Here is a 23,775-nt window from a genome sequence, read left to right as displayed (position 1 = left end):
TAGAAAAATGATCTCAGACTAATCTGATTTCTATAAATTTGTTAATTTTCGATTAAAATCGAATCGCTCGGACCCCATAATTCGTCGTAATTTTGCGACAAGCATAGGAAACCGTTTTGCAATAATTGGAATTAGACCGGTTCATTTTTAATATTTTTTGCTGACCACAGTCGGACTCATAAAGAATGAACATAACTGATTTCCAAGTAATTTTGTTTATTTGAACTCATTCAAGCTAGGAACTTGTGCGCTGGGAGATAAGTGCAAAAAGTCTATTTATATTAAAAAATTACTTGAATGTATTCAGCATTGCTTATAATGCATGGTTTTAAATGAACAAAGAATTGATGGCTTTTTTAGCTAAGTGGTTGGTGTTTTACAAATTATTTACTACCAGTACAGTGCATAATTTAATAGACGTTGAGGTGCACGCAAGAATATCTCATACTTTACACATATGTATTTAACGTTCAACTCCAATGACATTGTTTCTTTAAAATTTTATATTTAGAGATTTGATTTTTTTTTTTATTCTATTATCTGATGACATTAAACTTTTTCTTAAGTATTCGATACATAAGACACATCAATTCTATGAAAATAAGACTGTTTGAACTTCTTTCATTCAAGCTGCAATATCTCACATACGACCAAACGCTTTACTCTACAGAACGGTCACTGAGAAATCCTTGAAAACTAAAACTAAAACTTCTCCAGTTTTCAGAGATTCTTTGAATTGGAATCAATAACTACTCAAGGAAAACATCTCAATTCCTGCAAAGAAAACCTCTATTTCTATTTAATTTTAACGATGCATGGAAAAACAATGCAATTAATTTCCGTTGAAAGTCAAAATAACCAGAAAATTTGGATAAATGTATCATTGAAATTTTGAAATTAGAATTCATGAGTCTCTGGTTTGGATTTCAATACAAGTTGAGATAAAAAATCGATAAATATGATTTTTTGTACATAAAGTCGTTCAAAATCCAACCAAATCGATCCTGCTTATATTCTGATTCCTACCATATAAGTTTTGAAAATTGACTCATGTTTGCTTAATTTTTATAAATTCTCAGTGAATTTGCAACAAAAGATGTTTTGTCGTTTTTGACATATTACAGTTTGAATGGAAAAAGTCGAAAAGTTTAATTTTAGTGGAATTACTTTACGTCATTTCCCAAAAATTTTAACCCAAAAACTTGCATTTAACTGACTTAAATGCAAACTAATTTGCAACTTTGACAACAACAAAATTTTAGAATAACGAAGCGTCAATTTCCGAAAAAAAAACCTTTTTGCAAAAACTTTTAGCGCTCGTAAAAAAACACGAATAGATGAGCTGAACCTGTCTAATGCGCATTACACGCATCAACGTCAGGGATGCCAACTGTTTTTCAGAAATATCTGGAAGATTTTGGAAAAAATGTCTGAAAAAGTCTGGATGGCTAACTTTATAGTAGACGACCTTTTTTTTTTTTTTTTGGTCACCAGCTCGCAATATTGTAGTCTAGGGATCAATACTCATTACATGAAAATAATCAATGTCTGGTCTACGAAAACTTAAGCAACCGAATGCCAACCGGTCTAATGAGCTTCATATACTGATTTCAGTTCGTGCGAGGGCTAAGTCTTCTCGACCGCAGTTGCTTGTGGAGTCCATAGTAGGCACGACTTCCGCTGATAATTCGCCTCCGGATCTCACGGCTGGTGTCATTGTCTGCGGTCACCAGTGAGCCGAGATAGACAAAGTCTTCGACTATATCCAGCTCGTCGCCGTCGATCGTGACCTTGTTATTACTGAACAAGCGGATTCGGTCGGTCTCGGATCCGCAGGCCAGCATATACTTCGTCTTGGACGTATTAATCATCAACCCAATCCTTCCTGCTTCGCGTTTCAGTTTGCGGTAGATCTCCTCCACGGCCGCAGATGGTTTGACGAATAGGTCAAAGTCGGCAAAGCAGATAAGTTGACTGAATCTGTTGAAAATCGAGCCCCGCATTCCGCCCACCGCTCGCCGAATAACACCTTCTAGTGCCACGTTGAACATCACGCAGGATGGGCTTGTCTCAGCCCCCTGCGCGATTCGAATGAACTCTAAAATTCACCCGAAATCCACACACAGCACTGCTTTCCATCCATCGTCGGCTTGATCAGTCTGATCAGCTTCCCGAAGAAGCCGTTCTTGTCTATGATTTTCCACAGCTTGTCACGGTCAATTGTGTCGTATCTGGCTTTGAAGTCGATGAATAGATGATGTGCAGAAAAATTGGGTTTTCGGCAATTTTGGAGGATTTTTTTTTAAATTTTTTTTTCCCAAGGATTTTTACTCTTTTGAGTAATTCATCCTTTTCCTCCGTTTCAACTGTATGATGTCTTTTTTTTTTAATTTTTTTTTTACATTTTTTTTTGTATATATTTTTGTGTTTTTTTTTCAAATGGAATTCAAATATGTTCTGTGAGTTTGGTTTCCTTGAGGAACTTTAATATTTTCTCCTCTTCCAAGGGGCAATTTGAAAGGGCCTGACGAAGGCTGTCTGCAACCTCACAATTTGTTCGAGAAAGGTGGTATTGTGGGCAGAATAAAATTATGTGTTTGATAGTTAGGGGGGTATTACAAGATACACATATGGGTGGGTCTTCGCTGTCCATTAGGTGACCATGGGTAAGCCTGGTATGGCCAATACGTAGGCGTGTTAGTATTCGCCTTTCGTGGAATGTTGGACGATCCTTCCAAGCTTCGGTGGTGTTTTTAATTTCTTTCAGCTTATTGTTCGATAAATTATTCCACTCATGGAACCATGCCAACGTGAACCATGCCAACGTGCCAACGCTTGGTTTGGGGGATTGCGTAGTCCGCCAGCCGCAGCAAGGCGATCGGCCCTTTCGTTGCCAGGGATTCCTGAGTGCCCAGGGATCCAGCACAAAGTGGGGTTTTTTCTGAGGGATGCTGAAGAGAGTTCAGAGACCCAAGGGTGCTTGACATTTCCGGCAGCGACCGCTTTTAGGACGCTGGCGGAATCAGAGAAAATGACCGAAGGAGTCGAGGGACAGTGGTCACGAGTTGCTACCAAGAGGGCGAAAGCCTCTGAGCTAAAAACTGAACAAAAAGTGGGAAGGGGAAGTGATATGTTGTGGTGATTGCTAAATATACCGCAGCCAACCTGTCCGTCGAGAGTTCTAGAACCGTCAGTATAGAATTTAGGAATGTCGTTGTATTTCCTATTGACGAGGTGATGGAATAGTGATAGGACCTTGGATGGATTATCTCCAGCTCTTAATTTGGAAAGCAGGGAAAGATCAATATTGGGAATTTTTTCGTTCCATTTTTGTATTCTGGGTTCGTTACGAGTGGCAATTTGTGGTAAGGACACGTGGATTTGCTCAAGAAACCTTTCGGTGCGTAGAACTAAAGGTACCTCATGGGATCGATCGTAGGATAACCACCGTACTGTTTTTGTGGCAATGTTTTTGAATAGCACGTACCTGAAGGGCAATTGGACACTTTCCGACATAAGCGATGTTATGGGACTTAGGGCTTATGTCCCAGGACGCAAGACTGAGATCAATTGCGGACAGATTACCAGTGGAAGGGCAAATTATGGTGGGGAGGAGGTTGTTCAAGATGGTGAGACTGTTGTTGTTGGAAAAATTCTCCAAAAACGAACCTTTCTTGTCGGTTTTATTTGCCCCCCATTCTGTTGAGTGGGCATTAAAATCTCCCATAATAAGGACTGGTTTGGGTAGTTGCTCAATAATATTTTCCAGTTCTTCAGAGTACACTTGATAGGATAGTTTTGGAGAGATATAGATAGAGACGGCTGAGATTTTTACGGGGGATTCAAGGCGAATGGCAATTACGTCAAGTGAAGAATTTATGGGTAGGGTTGTGTAAGGGAAACCAAGTTTCCCTTACCGGCGCCTTGTCCTGTCTGATGGAGGTGGAGATTGTTATCTTTATTAAAGGTTTTAGGGATGAGCTGAGGAGGTGCTAGCGTTTCTTGTAGTGCGATGAGAATTGGAGAAAATCTGGTGGAAAGAAGCTATAGTTCCAGGCCACGCGCTCTTAGGCCGTTGAGATTCCACTGAATGGCTAAGGGGACTTTGCTTCTGCGAGTCGGAGAGTTTCTTTGATGGGGGAGGTTGGGGGGGGGAATTGGGAGCTAGGGTTTGAGGATATGTTGCTTGTGGGGAGATCTATTTGCTGGGAAAAGCTTTCGTTTGGACTTGAAGCCATTTTAGGATTGGTTTGGTTTTGACTTACCGATTAGTGGTTGTGGGTGGGGACGGCTGTTGTTGGTTTTGGAGGGTTCCGCAATTTTGATCGGATTGACACACTGTTTCTTGGGAGTACCTGTTTTCTTGTCATCTTTGGACCTTCGGTTGCGGCGATTTCGTTTTGATGCTTTGGAGGTGGTGCTGGAATGGCTGATTTCGGTGACCATGGTGGTGTCTGAGTTGTCCGTCTCGGTTTCGGATGTTGATTCGGTTTCGTGGTTTGCTTGGAGAAGTTGAAGTTGGGCAATGAGCTGCGCTACCTGTTCTTCCAGCTGACGAATTCTCTGGTCCTTCGTATTTCTGCTGAGGCCATAGTGAGGCGTTGTTGAATTTTGCTTGTTTGTTGGGAAGTGGCTTGACGACTACGGTATTCCTTTGCAGCGGCTCCTTGGGAGATTCCTTGATCCACCCGGATCTTCACTATCTCCTGTTCCTCCCTCTGGACTGAACACAATCGGCTCATAGCGGGATGGGTGCCGTCGCAGTTGAGGCAATGGGGGTATTTGTTGCATTTTGGGTGTGCCGGAGATTCACCGCAGTTCAGACATACTTCGGAGTGTTGACATCTAACCTTTGTATGCCCATATTTTCCGCCCTTGAGGCAGATGAGGGGCCGTGGGTAATATGGTCGAGTGGGGGTGCGTATATAGCCGAAATAAACAAAATCCGGGGCCACAGTTCCGCTGAATGTGAGGACCATTGAGTTTGTGGGTACCGATTTACCGTCGATCTTCTTGATGAAGCGGTATACCTTGACCACTTTTTAATCGGCGAGATTTTTTTGAATTTCCTCGTCTGAAAGTCCCATGACTTCTCGACAGGAAACTACCCGTTGGCATGTGTTCAGGGTTGGGTGAGGCGCAATGGTGATTTTTGTTCCGTCGACTAATTCCGTCAGTTTACAGAGCTTGTTCATTTGGTCGGTGCTCCTTATTTTCAGAAGGTAGGCTTCTCCATTGTTGATGGTGTTGGCCCCTTCAATTCGACCGACGAACCGGTCAATCGATTTTGAAATGCTTCTCTCAAGCTCATCTCTTCAGCATTTGTAAACAAAATGTTCTGCCTCACAATGAACGTTATTTTATAAAAATTGATCGACTGTTGAATTTTTGATGATTTTTTAAAGCTGATTTATATGAAAAATCGTTCCTATTTAGCCCAGTGTACCTTTTTTATAAAACAACTTTGATGAAGAGCGCAAAACATGTTGATGTTTGCATTGAAAACTGAGATTCCTTCGTGTTAAAAATTACATCAAAATTTCTTTTATTTCTCAAACGAGAAAAAAAGACAAAACAAAACTACTGTAACATTTTTCATATAAACTATACTAGCGACATTTGAGAAAGTTGATCGATGATTTAAAACTAAGTTTTGAATTTAAATGTTAGTAGTTGTAGGGAATAGGATTGGTTATTATAATTGATCGAATGAAAAGTTGAAGATTATAGGAAATAGGTATAAATATGTTGAGGTTATGGAATAAAATTGAAAGTGTACGCGAAAATGGAGGGCTGCATACTTTCATGAGAGTGTGCACAGATGAACTCGTGAGTTCCACAAGAAAATGACAGTTGAGCGAAAATGCGATATAAATGTCCGTGAGTGTGCGTGTGTTTCTGTGTCATCCAAAAGGAGTGCGAGAGCAGCACCTTCGAGGCGCTTGGGTGAGAGTGATTCATATGGCAGTTAAGAAAATATATTTCATACGAACGGACGCGTAAAAAAATATAAGGTGTCGAAAACAAGAAATGTGTCCTCAGAAAAAGGACGCCCGGTCACTACAATGGCGCAGCATTCGCTCCCAATCGGTAAGTATAACAGTGAATAAAAGTTGAATGATTGAGAACATGAGTCTTTACGGAAGTATATGTTTTAAACGTAGAGCCATTTGTAAAAAAAAAATAAAATTAACATTTGGAAAGTTTTGTTTATAAAAAAGGATGAAAACAGTAAAACTGATGCAAGGTTTGAGTGAAAAAAGGTTAATCCTAAAATGAGGTTGTAAGATGTTTTTTATGTTTGTGAAAATTTCTACTTTCTCTGCGACGAAAGTTAAAAAAAAATAATTGTATGTAACTCTGCCGGCGAAAGAAACGAAAAAGTGAATGAAACCAGAAAACTTATGAAACTCTACTAACGACATGTTAAAAAAAAAGTTAAATGAATTGAAATTTTTTAAATAGTAGTTTTATTGAAAACAGGAATTTTACGTTGATCTTGAAAATAGTATGAAACTCTGCCGAAAAAAAGGTTAGAGAAAGAAAAGTAAAATAAAAAGATATTTGAATGAATATTTTTGCAAAAACGGAAATTTTAATAAGCTCTGCCGACTTAAGGTAAGAGAAACTGAAAACTGTATGCAACTCTACCGACGAAAGGTTAGAGAAAGAAAAGCTAAATGAATTGAAAAATTTTAAATGGATTTTTTTTATTGAAAGCGAAAATTTTACGTTTATCTGCCGACGGAAGGTAAGAAAAACGGTATGAAACTCTGCCGACGAAAGGTTTGAGAAAGAATGGTAAAAATAAAAATAAATTTGAATGGATTTTTTTTTGTATAGACGAAAATTTTAATAAACTCTGCCGACGTAAGGCCAGAGAAAGAAACTGAAAACTGTATGCAACTCTACCGACGAAAGGTTAGAGAAAGAAAAGCTAAATGAATTGGAAAATTTTGAATGGATTTTTTTATTGAAAGCGAAAATTTTACGTTTATCTGCCGACGGAAGGTAAGAAAAACAGTATAAAACTCTGCCGACGAAAGGTTAGAGAAAGAATAGTAAAAAAAAAAAATTAAAATAAATTTGAATGGATATTTTTGTATAAACGAAAATTTTGATAAGCTCTGCCGACGTAAGGTCAGAGAAAGAAACCGAAAACTGTATGCAACTCTATACCGACGAAAGGTAAGAGAAACAGAAGTTAATGAATTGGAAAATTTGAAATGGATTTTTTTATTGTAAACGAAAATTTTTCGTTGATCTGAAGGTAAGGAAAACGGTATGAAACTCTGCCGACGAAAGGTTAGAGAAAGAAAAAAAATTTGAATGGAAATTTTTGTGTAACAGGAAATTTTTGAAAAAACTTAATGAATTGAAAAAATTTAAGTGGTTTTTATTGTAAGGTAAAATTGTATGTTGATCTGCCGACGGAAGGTATGAAAAATGGTATGAAACTCTCCCGACGAAAGGTTAGAGGAAGAGAAGTAAAATAAATAATGGATATTTTTGTTTAAACTAAAACTGGAAGAAATAAACTATCGAGGGAAAGTAGAAGAAAAATAAATTAAATGAATTGAAATTCGCATTTAAATAATTTATAATAAAACAAATTGGGCTGAACTCTGTCGAAAAAAGGCCGAATAACAGAAGCCGAATAAACGAAACGGATTTTAATTTTATGCAACTCAAAATGTATTGAACATTCCCATCGAAAGGTTACAGAAAGAAGTCATAATTACCACATTTTCAGTGTTGATTTCGTTTGATAACAAAAACTGTAGCTTTATTAAAAGATTTTCATAACCCTGCTGACGGAGGTAATTGAAAAAGTAATGGTAGTGATAACGCACTTCGGTACAACGAATTCGAGCTATGAAAACTATTTGGGAGATAATACAGATAAAAATATTAAAATAAAGTAGTTATAGAGATATTTGGGAGTTATAGAACATATGGGGTAGATTATTTTTAGGAAATGATCGTATGCGATCTATTATACATAAATGATCATAAATCACCATATGTCACGATGAAATATAAAAAAAAGACTGATGGAGCAATTGACAATCGGATGGATATAAACTGAAAGAACTTTAAACCAACTAAAAAAAAAGTTGAGGAATCGAAACCAGTATTTAAGCCACGACGTTTATCTCATTTCTTCAAAAATATTTCTTTAATTATTGACATTTACCATTGAGAATCGGAAATCCCTCAAGATTCTTTTAGGAAACGTACATAAAATGTCTTTGGATTTGAGGATCAATCTACGATAAAAGACATGAATTAGAACGAATTGAACATTGATGATTACATATGTCGAATAGTTAAAGGCTGACGAATCAATTAAAACTGCATGAATATGAACTGGAATAACTGTGAACTATCTTAAAATAAGATCGTTAAGAAATCGAAGCCAGTAAGCCAGTATACTTCAGGAACATCCAATAAAGACAAAGCTATCTTCAGTAGAAATTTTGTATCTAATTCTACGAAAAAACTAAGGAAAATTGAAATGCATTAAGAAAAAGTGAATCTTAGTGACAAGCCCCACAATCGAAATATGGAAACATCGTAATCTTGATGACATAGAAACTTCCTCTTCAAAGAATTTTGAAAGATGATGAATGTATTCTTTAATTTTTGAACAGGTTACTCAGTAACCTATCGTTTTCTTTTAAAGTTTGAATTAAAAAATATTGAGATTTGATAATATAACGGGATTTCGAGAAAAGCATACCCACTGTTAAATATTAAAAAAAAAATAAGTTCAGTTTTGGCAGAATATTTCGAACGAAACATAAGAAAAATATGAATATCTACAGGTTGTAGCAACAGATATCTCAAACTCAAACCAACAAAATTTCTTCACGAATTTATACCAAGGATACGAAAAACAAAATCGAATCTGTATTTTTATTTTTATTTATGAAATTGCCTAAAAAGCACGATGAAAAGTTTTGAATGCTTTTGTACACGAGCGTGTCTATCAATAAATCATCATTTTTAACAAAAATGTTTGGTAGTACGTCACTTGAACTTAACTTCCACTGATAATTTTCACAATATACAATAGACCATCTGTAGATTTCAATGAAAAATAATAATGTAGAAGCTAGAAGCAAGAAAGACGACTTAAAGCACTGCTTCAAGTACTATCAAACCTACAACTCTGTCAAAAATTACGGTTTTCTAAAATGTATAATCGCCGGAGGGTATTAGTGAAGAAAGAATAGCCCATAGAGGTAAATCTGTGGACGAAATATGTACCTCGATACAAGAAACTGTGCGGCTACGGTTGATAGTAGGACACTTCTAGTAATTGATATCCGGGTACAGTTGTTGGAGACACGATGTTGTGAACCCATTGATGTTGAGCACGAGTCAGTCCCGTCCGGTGAATTCATTGAACACTTTATCAGCTTCATTTAGCTTCTCTTGTGTTGAGGATCTTGTTTCACAAGCTTTGAGTATTTTTGCTACACAGTAAACGAAAACTACCGAGTTCGGTAATTTATTTTACAGAACCAGTTCTGTAATTCGAAAGTTTTCGGTAATTGCTCGATCTGACGTCTTGTTTTTACCGAGTTCGGTAAATCAGTTCTTGATTTGCCGAAGTTCGTTTATTTTTATGTAAACAAATCGTTTTGCCAAAAAATTTCGGTAAAAAAAACACCGAAATCTGTAAATCAATGTCTCTGTCAACACAAACGTCAAATATCGAGCGTCCTTTTCTCGCAACTTTGAGTGCAACTATCTTTCTCTGATAAACGATGTATTAGTGGCATCCCGCTTGCTCTGTGACAAAAGGCAAAGTCGAATAGGAAACGTTTTACTGCCATTTTTTCGTTTCGTCTTAGTGTGAAATCTTTAATTTTACTGAAAATAAGAGAAAAATGAGTGTTTTATTCAACAGTTTTTGTTCTGTTATCGTTTGCTAAGCGAGGACAGTCCATCAGGTAGTGTCAACAAGATTCTACAGGAAATAAATAACCCGTAAGCCTGAATAGAACATTCGATATGGGTAAGTCGATGCCACCATTTGTGTTTTTAATTATTGAGATTCCAAATCGCTTATTTACAGGTGAGATAAGAATAACTTTTCGCTTCCATCGCCCATTCCGAAAGTCGGAACGGAGCGCTATCTGACAAAATCCGGTGGTTTCAGAAGTTTCGAGTTTTTGCTTGAACTAGAGCATGTCTTTCATCAAGCAACCAGTTGAGCAGTTGCGAGATAAGAACAAAAGGCGTCTTAATGAAGAAGAGTAATGAAAATTTCATTTTCCAAAGTTTCAACGAAATTTCTGGTAAGCTTTAATTATTTTGAAATGATTTGATTTTATGTATAGCAATTAAGTTTCTTCATAGAATCCCCTTTATTAAATCAGTACAATTATTTTTTCAGATATTTTCATACGGACACACCAAAAACACTGCCTTCAAAGCTCCCACATCAGTATATCTGAAATCTAACTACCACCGCTACCACCCCGATAAATTTTTTGGTCATGAAAGAGTCCAATGTCCAACTGTGGGCATGGGTGTGTGGAAGCAACAGCAGCAGCATCAGCAGTAGTAGCAACGAGGCTGGCACCTGCCACAGTTAACGTATAACAACAACCGGCGACGCAACAGCGGAAGAGAAAAGTTCGCTAGAATCTTCGTACAAACCAAAACAACAACAAGGTTAGTGATTTTTAAAATAGTTCCTTGTTTTTGGTGGCTCGATTTAAATAAACTCCGTCAATATTGAAAATAGGGAGGATTTTTAAAATGAAACTAAGGAAGAACGCTTATGCTGGAACAAAAACAAGTTTCTCTGCATCGCTCGGAACTTCCGGCACAACTCATAATCGATTCGCCTGCCGTGCTTCTGATTTTTTTCCTTTTCAATCTCTCATTCATTGTTTTCAAATTCTAAAGCTAAAGTGTAGATGTCTTCTTCATTCATTTTGATTTTTTTATTCCCACAGAGCGGAATCTTCCGACAATGTTTTGGGCACTGTTCAACTGGCTAATAAAACGCTCTGTGGTGGCAACGAAAACGAAAGAGAAGATTTCTTTCGACGGTTCGGCGAAACAAAACGATTTCTATGAGTCCGATTTTTTTCGAAAGACATGTTTCCCAAGATGTGCCGATTCTTCTACAACCTAAGTCAAGCAAATAATCTTGATCGGATCTCTGAGTAGGTATACCATCTCACGTCATCAGTTGGCTTTTGTGCATGGCCTTCAGAAGCAGTTACCGTCAGTGAAACCCCCATCAAAATGTATGATCCCATCGTTGTACTGTTTCGATATACAAGCTTTGATCTACACAAAGCTTTGTTTTGGGATGCTCCAAGCAATAGTCCTTCAAGAGCACTCAACACTTTTCAAAAGTAACGGTAATACATTAAAACGACCTCGGTTTTCCAATGTCGAATAAACAATGTTGTGCCGTTTCAGGAAACCAATTGCGTTGATCGGTGCTGATAAGCTGGACGCGGTAATCATCACTTATCAATCAAAAGCTACTGAATCCGAAAGCCAAAAGCTGATGTAAAAGGTATGTAAGCTCCTTGATGTTGTTCGTTTTTTTTTATTTTAATTATCTCGATTTTCAAGTTAAAAAATACGTCAGGCACTGCACCAGTTACTTATGCCAAGCAGCAACATCACAAACCAAGGCATCAGTGAGCATTGTTAAAAAAAACTTGATAGCTTCGGAAGCTGCTACCAGCCGTACTTAGCAACAACAATCTGCTTCTCCGAAGCCGCTATGGATGATACGTTGTTTCTGCTAGAAGTCCGTAGAAAGGGTTTACCTCTTGAGAAATTGGCTCACAACCATTCCGAAATTAATTTTGAATCTTATGATGCCCAGAAAGTCTCCAGTTATCTGTGGAAAGACGTTAAGAGTTTCATTTGAGTTATTGGAACTCTTGTCTAACAGAATATCATCGTTTGAAATGTGATACCTATTTGAATAATCTAGAGGGTAAATCATAAATGACTTCATATGGTTTCCGAGCAAACGCCTTCACCTTCTGCACCAACAGCTGTTGCCCCTGAGAGCAGCACCTGCAGCCTGTTCAGCAGCAGCATCTACTGTGTATACGGTCCAACTCAAGCGGGTGCAATAATTGGCGAGGCTTTCTCTGATAGGTTTGTGCGTTTGTAAACAATTGGTATATTTTGTGGGCAAAAATTAGTAATAGGTACATTTATTTGGAACCATTTCAGCAATCCTTTTATCCTGGTGTAATGCAACCGTGGTCAGCTTATAAAATAAATCGAAGCTCTTTTGTTGAGAGCAACAAATTGGTCCTATGTGTCTCCCATGCCCCCATGTTGGTTGATCTTTCGTCAAACTTGCGCATCCATAACGAGGCGTTGGTACCGAACCGGTACGATTTGGCGTGAAAAGATGGTATTCAGAGCAACGTTGGTATTCCAAAATCAGACTTAACTCAATTTTCAAGTACCGAACCACTGACCACACTACCATCAACATTAGAAAGTAATGAACTGCTATTCTTTTTCTTCAAAAATTTCGTCGAAAGTTTGTGAACAGGAAACAGCGGCACACGGTTCGATCAACGACCAAGGTAATTTTTTAATTAAATCAATCGCAATGCCAATGAAAAGCTTCAAGCATTTTATAACTGACTCAAAGCTTGTACAAAACTTTATGTATGAACATGTTTAAATTTAAAATTCATTATCTTGTCAAAAAATCAAGATGTAAAATTTTTGCTGACTTTAGATGCAGATGGAAATCTGCTTTCCAACTGAAAATTGACATTTCAAATAGTAATTTATAATAAATTAACAAAAAAGGCAAAAACTTATTTACAATTCAATCAAGACTGATCCGTTGCACACAGATGTTCAGTTTACCTGTTTCTTACTGTCGATTTCATACTTTTATTTTCAACATGTCACAAAAAGGACATCAAAATTATACAGCCTCGAATTTGCTAAGCCCCGATTCGTATTCGCATAAGCCTGATAATTCTGGTGAGTACTAGTATTTTTGTAAGCAAAAATTAAGAAAAAAAAAATAAAACTGTTACTTCAAAAAAAAAATTTTTTAATGTTTTTTTTAAATTAATGCGATAATCGAGAATTTAATAGGCGTCGTAAAAAAGGGTAAGTATTATCATGTTTTCTGCGCTTGCGTGATTTCCACTCGATGATTGAACTTGCACAATTACAATGAGTTTAGTTGTTTTACCTGAACCCACAATATTCTTCTTTCCAGGACTATATTTCTAAAATTTTATAGCCATAGCCAATTTCTATTAAACATATCGTTCTTATTTCGATTGAAATGTGTCAGATGAATTTGAATTTTTCTTTTATTTTGGATGTTTTTTTAGGTAGAACAGCAAAATAAGTAAGCAGTTTGAAAACAATGGTCACATATGAGGACATATGTTTTTTTTCCTGCAAAACGCAACAACAGAAGGGCGATGGCTGCTATGGGAGGGGCTTGGCGCAAAGTGTCAGACTAATGAACATTTTTGCAAAAACCGTCCGAACATTTTTTGACTCAAGCATTCAGTCAATCCGAAAAAGGTAATAACCGTAAAATTTGAAATATGTTTATCGCTTTTGGTGATTTTTATAACTTTTTTAGGATTCTGTGAACCAGTTGCACTGATGCTTAAGTCCTCGAGAGATATTTTGGGAATCAGATGTTTTTTTAAATTCAAAACCATTTCATAGTAAACAACATGTCTGTTAAGAAATGTTGTGAGACATTAACAATATATGTGTATTAATTTAATTCCTATTTTATATTTTTTGAATTTGATATCAACTAGCTACAGTCAATTTTAATTAATTGGTTGCATTACTTATAAGGCATGGATTCCGACGGGAGGGTCGAAATCCTGAATTGATGATGTGGTTTGTTTCGCACAGCACAAACTTCGATGTGAGATAACACGAGTCGATTCCAGAAAGTGCTCCATGCCAAAAAAAAACTTCGTTTTGACTGAGCCTCTAATGCTCATCATAATGGATAGATCTGTTTCGCTTGTAGTGTCGCCTGAAAATGCCAGTAATTTACTGAAAACTGTGAAATGTTCGGAAATTTTCACCGAACATCGTAAAACATTCGGTAATTTCAGTTTGTGCATCATATAAACTGAAATTATCGAATATTTTACGGTGTTTGGTTAAAACTCCTGAATTTTGCAGTTTTCGGTAAATTAAGACATTTTAAGACGACACTACAAGTGAAACATATCCATTCTGATGAGCATGAGAAGCTCAGTAAAAACGACATTTTTTGCATGGAGCACTTTCTGGAATCGACTCGTGTTATCTCACATCGAAGTTCATCATTTAGGTAAAAATAAAAAAATACCCATTTTTCGGTAAAAGTTACCGGATTTTCGGTAGTAATTACAGACATATCGGTAAAAATCACCGGATTTTTGGTAAATATTACCGAACTTTTTGAAGTTGACTGGTAAAATTTACCGGTAATTCGGTAGTAATTACAGATATTTCGGTAAACTCTACAGATTTTTCGGTAAATATTACCGAAATTTTACAGTTTTTTCGGTAAAAATGATCCATATTTCGATTATAATTACGGTATTTCGGTAAAAATTTTAGGGATTTCGGTAAAAATTTTAGGAATTTCGGTTAGAGTTTTAGGTATTTCGGTAATAATTACAGGTGTTTCGGTGAACTGTACCGGTTGCTCGGTTCATATAACCGAGCTTTTATAGTTTTTTGGTTAAAAATGACCGACCTTTCGGTAATAATTAAAGACATTTCGGTTCAACAATACCGGTTTTCGGTAATATAACGAGCTGTCATGTTAACAACTGTCAATATTTTGTCAGATGATCTGCCGAGTTTTGGTTATTTTTTACCGAAAAAGGTCCGTAATATTTGACAGCTGTCACTCCTCGGCCATGAAAAAATTACCGAACAGTTTAACGAACTCCACATGTTAGGATTTCGGTAAAATAATTACCGAACTCGGTAATTTTCGTTTACTGTGTACATGTACACGGAAAAATTGAGTTATTCATAAAATGTATTGCGATTACACTTTCATTATAACTAATCAGTTGTTTCTCAAAATTTGTATATCCCCAATTCAATTTTGAGTAATTTTAGATAGTCAATATACAGATGTGAACTAAAACTCGATTATTCAGCTCTGTATAAAAAGTTTGCTGTTGTTGGAAAGCTTTGGACGGGGATGTCAAATCATTAATATTTTTTAATTTCATTACTTATGTGCTACGTCAGGTCAAATTTTATCGATTTTACGTTCGCAAAAGGTATGTAATTTAAACATTGACCTTCTTTGTTTAACCCTACTTTGTTATTTCAGGAATATTGCCCACACAGTTGCTGCATTTGGGTGTTTCCCATAACCGGCCTTTTCGGCAGCCGGAGAAAACCATCCGTTGTGTTTGTGGCCGACTGGATCTTGGAAAATGATTACAGCTGTGATGATTGGTGTTGCTTCTGGGGTTCTAATCTGATTCAAAGCTTTTCCAGATAATTGAACGAGATCATCGGATGGTCCGTGATTTTCGTAAACCAGCTTCCTTACTTCCTTGAAATTGATTGGTGCTTACATTAATTTGTGTTTGTTTGCAGGTGCAACAAAAAGCAGAATTTGGAATAAAAGCATGTGAAGAAATCTTGAGGCATTTTTTACGTCGGCAGTTGAAAATCCCCGACAAAAAGAACCACAGTGATAGCAGGAACAATAACCGGATTGAGAAGAACAACATGCAGTTACTGATTTTGAGGTTCCAAACAGCAGTCGAAACCTGACGGTGGGCTCAATTTTAGGAACGAAAACTAAAAAAAACCGACAGTGCTGAAGAAAACTCTGCTGCTACGAATGAACTCAAAACAGGAACTGCATCAAAAAATGATGCTCCCAGACGATAGTAAAAATCCGGTCGCTTACTTGCGAAACCATGCCAAGCTCCATGTCATTGCTTTTTAACTTAAAAGTAGTAAAAGGCATGCGGATAGACAATATCGAATTCAAATACTGTGTCCAAATAGTAAGTATCGATTTTTACTACTAATTGTTGAAAATCTTCTTGATGCCATTCGCATTTCAGTTTTGTATATAACTTTCATTGAAATTCTTTGAAATAGACATTATTTCAATAACTACCTAGAGTTCAACAGAAATGGAGTAATTTTGTCAACTAAAGTTTATATAAATTTGTATCAAATTAATTCTTCTATAATCACGGAACTGATAATGTCATTTCTTTAGATAAAGTGGTTAAAGCATGTTAAACAATCTAAATTAAGTCTTCATTGTTTTAGAAATTGAATTTCAGTGGAATTTATCTTCATTTTTATACGTTATGTTATTTTTCAGTAACAACATTCCTTGGCATTAACATCGACGAATTGCACACCGTTGCATTTCAGATTCAACAACGGTGTAGTTCAACTTCGGACACGACGGTGGGAGACAACGACATGCTAGAGGCTAAAATCTTTTAAGTAGGAAACTACCATCAAGAATAATTCAGATTTGTAAGATAAATTATCTATTCGTAATTGTTGTTACAATTTACAGGAGCACATTAGTAGGTCCGATTTCACAGCTGTGCTGAGTGGGCAGTCAGAAACCGGTGCTGAGCAGAGTAAATGTATCTGGGGAACGGCACGCTGGTTCTCAATTCAATCGGTGTTCTGCTTCCGGTGTTGAATGCCTCACAAGCATCTGTTCATCAGCATTGTATACATTTGGTTGACCCAAAGATGGGTGGCTTTCTTGAGCTATCAGTATCCGACGATTCCTTTAACCTAAGGCAATGGCACTTTGATCAATTGGCTTTGAGAAAGATGGAAAAACTGTCGATAAGGAGCTGATCAGTGTTGGATTCATCAGACATCCGGATGTAAGGTTCGAGATTTCAATTTTCTGACTAGTCATACCTAAATGTTCGCTTTATCCCGTATAGGAAGTAAAAAGTCCGCAAAGTTGCTCCGATCGCTGGCGAACTCAAAATAGGGCAGTACACGCACTGATAGAATGGGCCTTCCTTTTCTTCGGAACAATCTCTAGTGCATGCGGTACAAATGTACAACGTTTCCAAGTTGACCTGCACAGCAGAAAACGGCAACCGAATCCAAAAACGACAACCAAATTCATGTAACACTGTGGTGGAAGACAGGTTTTTTCGGACGATTGCCACCAAGGAACCTATACTGACGGCCAAACAGAAGCGAGTCTTCTATTTTGTTTATATTATTACCTATAACGATGTAAATAAAGAATAATTAATTGTTGAAAATATCCTTTTTTTCCGAAGAAATTCCTCTAACTTTACTTTTGCAGAGAAATTATCAAAATGCATGGGCATCCCCATGTCAAAATATACAGAATTGACTAACTGGCTTTAAAGCTCAAAATGTATAAAAGCTTTTTGCTCACGCTCTGCGTAGAACGCCCAAACATAAAACTAAGTGGAGACACTTTTCTTGAAACTGTATGGATTTTTATACAGAATAGAGTAACTTTTGTTACCGTGTAGTGCACTTAAATGTAAACAATTAGAGCAAGTTCACTGGTTGAGATGGAGTTGGAAATTTCGAAGGTTTACATCACATCACAACACATTTGCCGTCCACCGGTGTTGGGAAAATCTGATATTCGAACAGTTTCGCGCTGCAAAATTTGTATCGTATAACACTTTTTGGCGGAGGGTGATAGAAAAACACGATGTTTTGCAACACCGAACCGAGTGATAGAGTCGGCGTTGCAATACAGTATTCGTGCATGAAACGCTTCGGTGCTGCCATCTACCTTATGCTCAAAACCTCATTTGAGGGGAAAATAAAGGAAATTGAGCAATTTCAGAATTTAAACGAAAAGTGATATTTTCTTTTTCTTTTTTTATCTTTTATCACTTAAATTGATACGAATTGCAATGAAGTTAATCAACTCTTTCAAATTTACAGCCAATTTTTTTCATGCCCTTGCCAATCGAATACATTTTGAGGCGCAGAGATGCCAGATAGCTGGGTGAATAAATAAATTCTGCTTGTTTGTTTTGTTTGAGCGGTTTTCGGGAGTAGGAAATTGTTTCGTTTATTTATTTGAAAAAGATATTCCGTCGGAATGTCCGATAACAAGTTCGGAACGCCGCCTTTAATGGATCCATCATCTTTAGAAAACGGAACCCTCGCTGTTAATTCGACAAGTGTCAATCAGATCAAACGTAGGCGTCGAATCGGGAGTAAAATTCAGCTTGTGTCTGAATTACCTATACTTTTTATACGTCACTTGCCTAATTATCACTTTGAAAATGATTAAGGAAGAGTTAAAAAACTTTATCAACTCGTGTAATCAAATGCACTCCAATACAAAACTCCTTATTCTGCAGAATACAGTTTAATATTGGAATGCATTATAACTTAAACAATACTTGTTCATACATATAAATAATAAAATTTTCATATTGACACTAGGTACTATTTCAAGTTAATGATCAAGTAAAATGAATTTGATTTCAATTTTCAAACGGTGAATTCAAAATAAAAAAAAGTCAGTAAAATTACTGAAAAGCTAATTCACTTGGCATCGCTGGTTGCTTTCGATTTTATACCTTCGTATTCTATCACACCGGTGGACGGCCAACATTTTTGGTCTATATTTCACGATAGAAAAATTCCCATCTGTACTACAGCTGTCAAAATTCCTACCACTTTTTCCCAACACCATTGGACTTGCTCTTACAAAAGGTATTCCCGGTTGACATAAATATAACAAATGGGCCGCATTCAGGCTTCTCCAGTCGAGATGTTTCATACGTTACTTATTTTCTATAACTCCCGTTAGAGGTGTTACAATACAGGATTCATATTAAGATGGTTCAGTCATTTTTTAAGTCAAATATAGACATTCATGAATACATTTTAATTTCGTAAAGAATAGATAATACCATTATAATTTTCTGCATAAAAGGTTCAAAACCATGTTGACAGTTTTCAATCAGGTATAAATTTTCATATAGTAAATTGCAAAGCGTTTTTTTCAAAAGGTTGGGAATACTTTTATGAAGAGATTAACCACCGTAATTTTTGTTTGTTACTTTGATTTATCGGCCTAGCGGTGAAAAGTGATGTCCTTTTTAGTAGAGACATCTAAAGATTATGAAAAATTTTTTTATATAGATGGATAGAAGGTTAGAAGAAATGAAAGATGGTGAAAATGAGCGGGTAGAATTTGTCTAGAAGCATTACCATCACATACCAAATTTTTGTTGTGTAGGCTCGTGAGGAACTCAAAAGGAGTTGTTTCCATTAATTACTAGCTGAATATAAGGTGTTCAAAAGGAGTTGTTTGCATTAATCACTAGCTGGGATCGTGCTTCTGTGACAGCAAAATGCGCCTTGTCACGATTTGGTCAGTTCTGGTTCTGGGTTTTCTCGATTATTGCTGGTCTGGATTTGGGTATGTTCCGGACTGGGGGAGGAAGACTGAAATTTGCTGCATCGTTTTCTGCATCGTTTTTTTACTGTTCGGCAAAAAGCCAGCAATTGTTGAAAAGATTTGTAATCGTTCAAATTTTAACTTTAGATGATCAGTTTCGTGTAACTCAGTTGATTAGGTGCTAAATTTACATTTAGCTATATTTTTAGAACAATCATTAATCAAGCCATTTTTATTTATCAGCTTCAAAACTTTGACGAAATTTGAGCGACATAATACGCCTGATCATGCAGGAATTGGAAAGAGCAAAACAAAACCTAATTAAATCATTGTTTTATGCAAAACAAGTGCTTTTCAGCATGAAAAAAAGTTTTATTAAAAATTACTATATAAGAAAGTAAAATTTTGAACCTTCGCACTGGTCGGTAGATTGATGAGAGAAATTTGACGTTTGAATTTTTTTTTTCTTTTTTTATTCAGTCTTCCTCCCCCAGGTTCTGGAGATTGATTTTTGGCGGACCGATCTGAAACTGGCACTATGGAATTTGTGAATTTTGGGTACATAAATAAATTCGTTGCTTGTTGTCGTCAGAGTGTTTTCGATTGTCAAAAATACCTTACTAGCGTTACGAGCGTTACACCTTCAAATACACGATAAGCCGCAAACATACGAATTTAAACAAATAGCCATCACGTTTACGTAAAGTAGAATGGATGAGTAAATTTTATTCACCTATGATGTTTGATAATGATAATCAAATAAAGTAAAAACAAATATAGTGAGTGTATTTATAACTTCAGAATAGCACTCTACATGGAGTTAGGTTATGTGTCCTCCGCTCCCTTTCTGTTATTTTTTGATAAAAAAAAAGACTTACGACCACAGTATCACACGCATACGGAATATTAAATTTTCATCTGACACACTCACATCTATATGGAAATAAAAGCATTTGATTGAAAGGATTTTATGAAATATGATGTTCAACTGATCCACTTTATTTTGAAATTTTAGTTTTTATATTACGTAGATTGATGAATTTCACAAATGATATGGATAGAGAATAGCAACTTAGGGTAGTTTTTTTTTTTTTCTAAATGAAAATATCAGAACCTTCAGCTCACGTGCATCGTGTCCTCGACCTCTATAGAGTAGGCAAGGAGGCGGATGTAGGGAATAGGATTGGTTATTATAATTGATCGAAAGAAAAGTTGAAGATTATAGGAAATAGGTATAAATATGTTGAGGTTATGGAATAAAATTGAAAGTGTACGCGAAAATGGAGGGCTGCATACTTTCATGAGAGTGTGCACAGATGAACTCGTGAGTTTCACAAGAAAATGACAGTTGAGCGAAAATGCGATATGAATGTCCGTGAGTGTGCGTGTGTTTCTGTGTCATCCAAAAGGAGTGCGAGAGCAGCACCTTCGAGGCGCTTGGGTGAGAGTGATTCATATGGCAGTTAAGAAAATATATTTCATACGAACGGACGCGTAAAAAAATATAAGGTGTCGAAAACAAGAAATGTGTCCTCAGAAAAAGGACGCCCGGTCACTACAGTAGTTATCTACAGTTTTGCCATCACATGATGTTTACTCTTGGACTCGAGCTCACGGACATCGGCTCAGGAGGTAACTGTCTTGCCAACTGAACTATATAACACACAAGACCCGAAAAGTGTAGGTAGAAGTATTTTTAGTTTATTCAACTTTTATTTATGTCTGTTGATGTTACCAAATCTTTCACTAAAGATTAAAGTTATCAACAATTGTAGCACACTTCAGGGAAAGGTATTTCAGCAAGTACGACATTCAAAATGTTTTGAAAGTTCCATCGTCTGAAAGGCTCTAGCATGTGATTTCGGAAATCGAAGTTTGTGTTAATCTAAAAAAACCAAAAGCATTAGCTAAATGATTAATTAAAATCTTACAAATTCAACATACTGCTCTCGCAATCATCTGCACGTGGGCGTTGTTCGGATGGCCCACAATGGTGATATCATTTTGATTACTAATGCTCATGAAAGTTAAACTGCCGCTGACTTCTCCGGAAGCGAATTCACGTTTAGTTACGATTGGAAACTGGAGCTGCGCAAACGTAACCAACACTGTTCCCGATCCTTGCCAACCTTCAAGATCGGCCGTAAAATCTAGCACAACCGCTACGTTCAGCCACAGCATTTCCGACTCGAAACGTACTTCCGAATCCAGAAGAATTTCTCGGAAACGTTGAGTACTGAGCTGTATTTCACCAATGCGGGCCACAAAAGCCGAATGGAATGACACATCTCCATCCAGACGGATGCCTTGTGATGTGATGCTGGTTATTTAAAATAGAATTAGAATGAATATATATATATTGTTCTATTAAATCCCGTAAAATATTCGGCTACTAACTTAATACTTGCTGTATAACTGTCGATTGGTAGATCCGATCCAGTGATAAAACGTGTTTCAAGTATTTCCACCACTCTTTTTGCTACCTTCTCAAAATACACTTGAGAACCGATGACTACGAAAAGAAAATTATTTTATGATAATTTAGTGGGCGAACTCTAAGAACCAAGAACATAAGAATTACCTCTAACAGCGCCATTAACGAAACATGCGAGATAGCACAAAATTAAAAATATCGTTATGATCTTCATTGCTACCCTAAATCAAATGGCCATATCAGATTAAGCTACGGTTTTGCAACCCAAAATATCATTGGCATTTCAGGACAAAGCGTCAAGAGATTAGCTAAAATGAAGATAGCTTTCTATGTTATCGACGGTCGAATGTGTACAGCTGATAAAGTAATCAAATAGTACGAATCCCGAAAATTTTAATACATTGTAGGTATAAACAAACAGCTGACCCGGTGTGCTTTGCTATACCTACCTTACAAAAATAAATTGAGTTTGAAAAAATAATTAAGATTTAATTTTATTTCTTAGCCAGCATTTCCAATCAAATTGCAACATAATTTAGAAGCAAAAGCTTTAAAAAGAGAGCTGCAACCGGAGTTTAAATTTCGCTACATAGATGATTTGGTATTATTTTCTTCTCTTAATTTTTTTTCATGATCTGAAACTTTGAAAATGTTTATTTTAATGATATGTTAAGTGCTCACTGTAGAGGATAGATGAAATGAATAAAAAGATATGTATATAAAATAAGAAAGTTGATATAGGTCAAAATTTTACATGTTAGAGCAAGTCCAATGGTGTTGGGAAAAAGTGGTAGGAATTTTGACAGCTGTAGCACAGATGGGAATTTTTCTATCGTGAAATATAGACCAAAAATGTTGGCCGTCCACCGGTGTGATAGAATACGAAGGTTTAAAATCGAAAGCAACCAGCGATGCCAAGTGAATTTGCTTTTCAGTAATTTTACTGACTTTTTTTATTTTGAATTCACCGTTTAAAAATTGAAAACAAATTTATTTTACTTGATCATTAACTTGAAATAGTACCTAGTGTCAATATGAAAATTTTATTATTTATATGTATGAACAAGTATTGTTTAAGTTATAAAATGCATTCCAATATTAAACTGTATTCTGCAGGATTAGGAGTTTTGTGTTGGAGTGCATTTGATTACACGAATTGATAAAGTTTTTGAACTCTTCCTAAATCATTTTCAAAGTGATAACTAAGCAAGTGACGTATAAAAAGTATAGGTAATTCAAACACAAGCTGAATTTTACTCCCGATTCGACGCCTACGTTTGATCTGATTGACACTTGTCGAATTAACAGCGAGGGTTCCGTTTTCTAAATATTATGGATCCATTAAAGGCGGCGTTCCGAACTTGTTATCGGACATTCCGTCGGAATATCTTTTTCAAATGAAAAATCGAAAAAATTTCCTACTCCCGAAAACCGCTCAAACAAAACAAACAAGCAGAATTTATTTATTCACCTAGCTATCTGGCATCTCTGCGCCTCAAAATGTATTTGATTGGCAAGGGCATGAATAAAATTGGCTGTAAGTTTGAAAGAGTTGAATAACTTCATTGCAATTCGTATCAATTTAAGTGATAAAAGATTTAAAAAAAAAGAAAATATCACTTTATGTTTAAATCCTGAAATTGCTCAATTTCCTTTATTTTCCCCTCAACTGAGGTTTTGAGCATAAGTTAGATGGCAGCACCGAAGCGTTTCATGCACGAATACTGTACTGCAACGCCGACTCTATCACTCGGTTCGGTGTTGCAAAACATCGTGTTTTTCTATCACCCTCCGCCAAAAAGTGTTATACGATACAAATTTTGCAGCGCGAAACTGTTCGAATATCAGATTTTCCCAACACCGGTGTGTGCAGATTCAACTTTAGAGTGGAAATCACCCAACACGC

At 36.4% G+C, this 23,775-nt stretch overlaps 2 protein-coding genes and 2 long non-coding RNA genes across 5 annotated transcripts in view; 3 read left to right on the top strand and 1 right to left on the bottom strand.

Moving 5' to 3' along the window:
• Positions 1 to 9,819: 9,819 nt before the first annotated feature.
• LOC129758363 (uncharacterized) lies at positions 9,820 to 12,136 on the top strand. The gene is made up of 5 exons (XR_008739962.1): positions 9,820 to 10,310; positions 10,409 to 10,689; positions 10,977 to 11,390; positions 11,452 to 11,551; positions 11,611 to 12,136. It is a non-coding gene; the product is annotated as an uncharacterized LOC129758363 (long non-coding RNA).
• Positions 12,137 to 15,143: 3,007 nt separating this feature from the next.
• Positions 15,144 to 16,729, top strand: LOC129757118 (uncharacterized). Of its 2 annotated transcripts, none has more exons than XR_008739622.1 (3): positions 15,144 to 15,296; positions 15,350 to 16,040; positions 16,370 to 16,729. It is a non-coding gene; the product is annotated as an uncharacterized LOC129757118 (long non-coding RNA). The 2 variants fall into 2 exon arrangements; XR_008739621.1 differs by having other exon boundaries at positions 15,144 to 16,040; positions 16,370 to 16,497; positions 16,574 to 16,729.
• Positions 16,730 to 20,916: 4,187 nt separating this feature from the next.
• LOC129751603 (DNA helicase MCM8) overlaps positions 20,917 to 23,775 on the top strand; it is a 38,568-nt gene continuing 35,709 nt past the window's right edge. The window contains exon 1 of the mRNA XM_055747202.1: positions 20,917 to 21,067. The gene's annotated coding sequence lies outside the window, so the exon portion shown is untranslated. The remainder of the gene's footprint in view (positions 21,068 to 23,775) is intronic.
• LOC129751604 (uncharacterized) lies at positions 21,138 to 22,083 on the bottom strand. The gene is made up of 4 exons (XM_055747203.1): positions 22,017 to 22,083; positions 21,833 to 21,947; positions 21,380 to 21,755; positions 21,138 to 21,320 (listed from the first exon to the last, which is right to left on the bottom strand). Exons 1-4 carry the CDS (start codon positions 22,081 to 22,083, stop codon positions 21,198 to 21,200), a joined length of 681 nt encoding a protein of 226 aa, XP_055603178.1. The 3' UTR covers positions 21,138 to 21,197.

The sequence above is a fragment of the Uranotaenia lowii genome, chromosome 3 (assembly GCF_029784155.1).
Source record: "Uranotaenia lowii strain MFRU-FL chromosome 3, ASM2978415v1, whole genome shotgun sequence".
Lineage (NCBI taxonomy): Eukaryota > Metazoa > Arthropoda > Insecta > Diptera > Culicidae > Uranotaenia > Uranotaenia lowii.
Note: the sequence above shows the minus strand (reverse complement) of the source record. Positions and strands in the feature narration are given on the sequence as shown.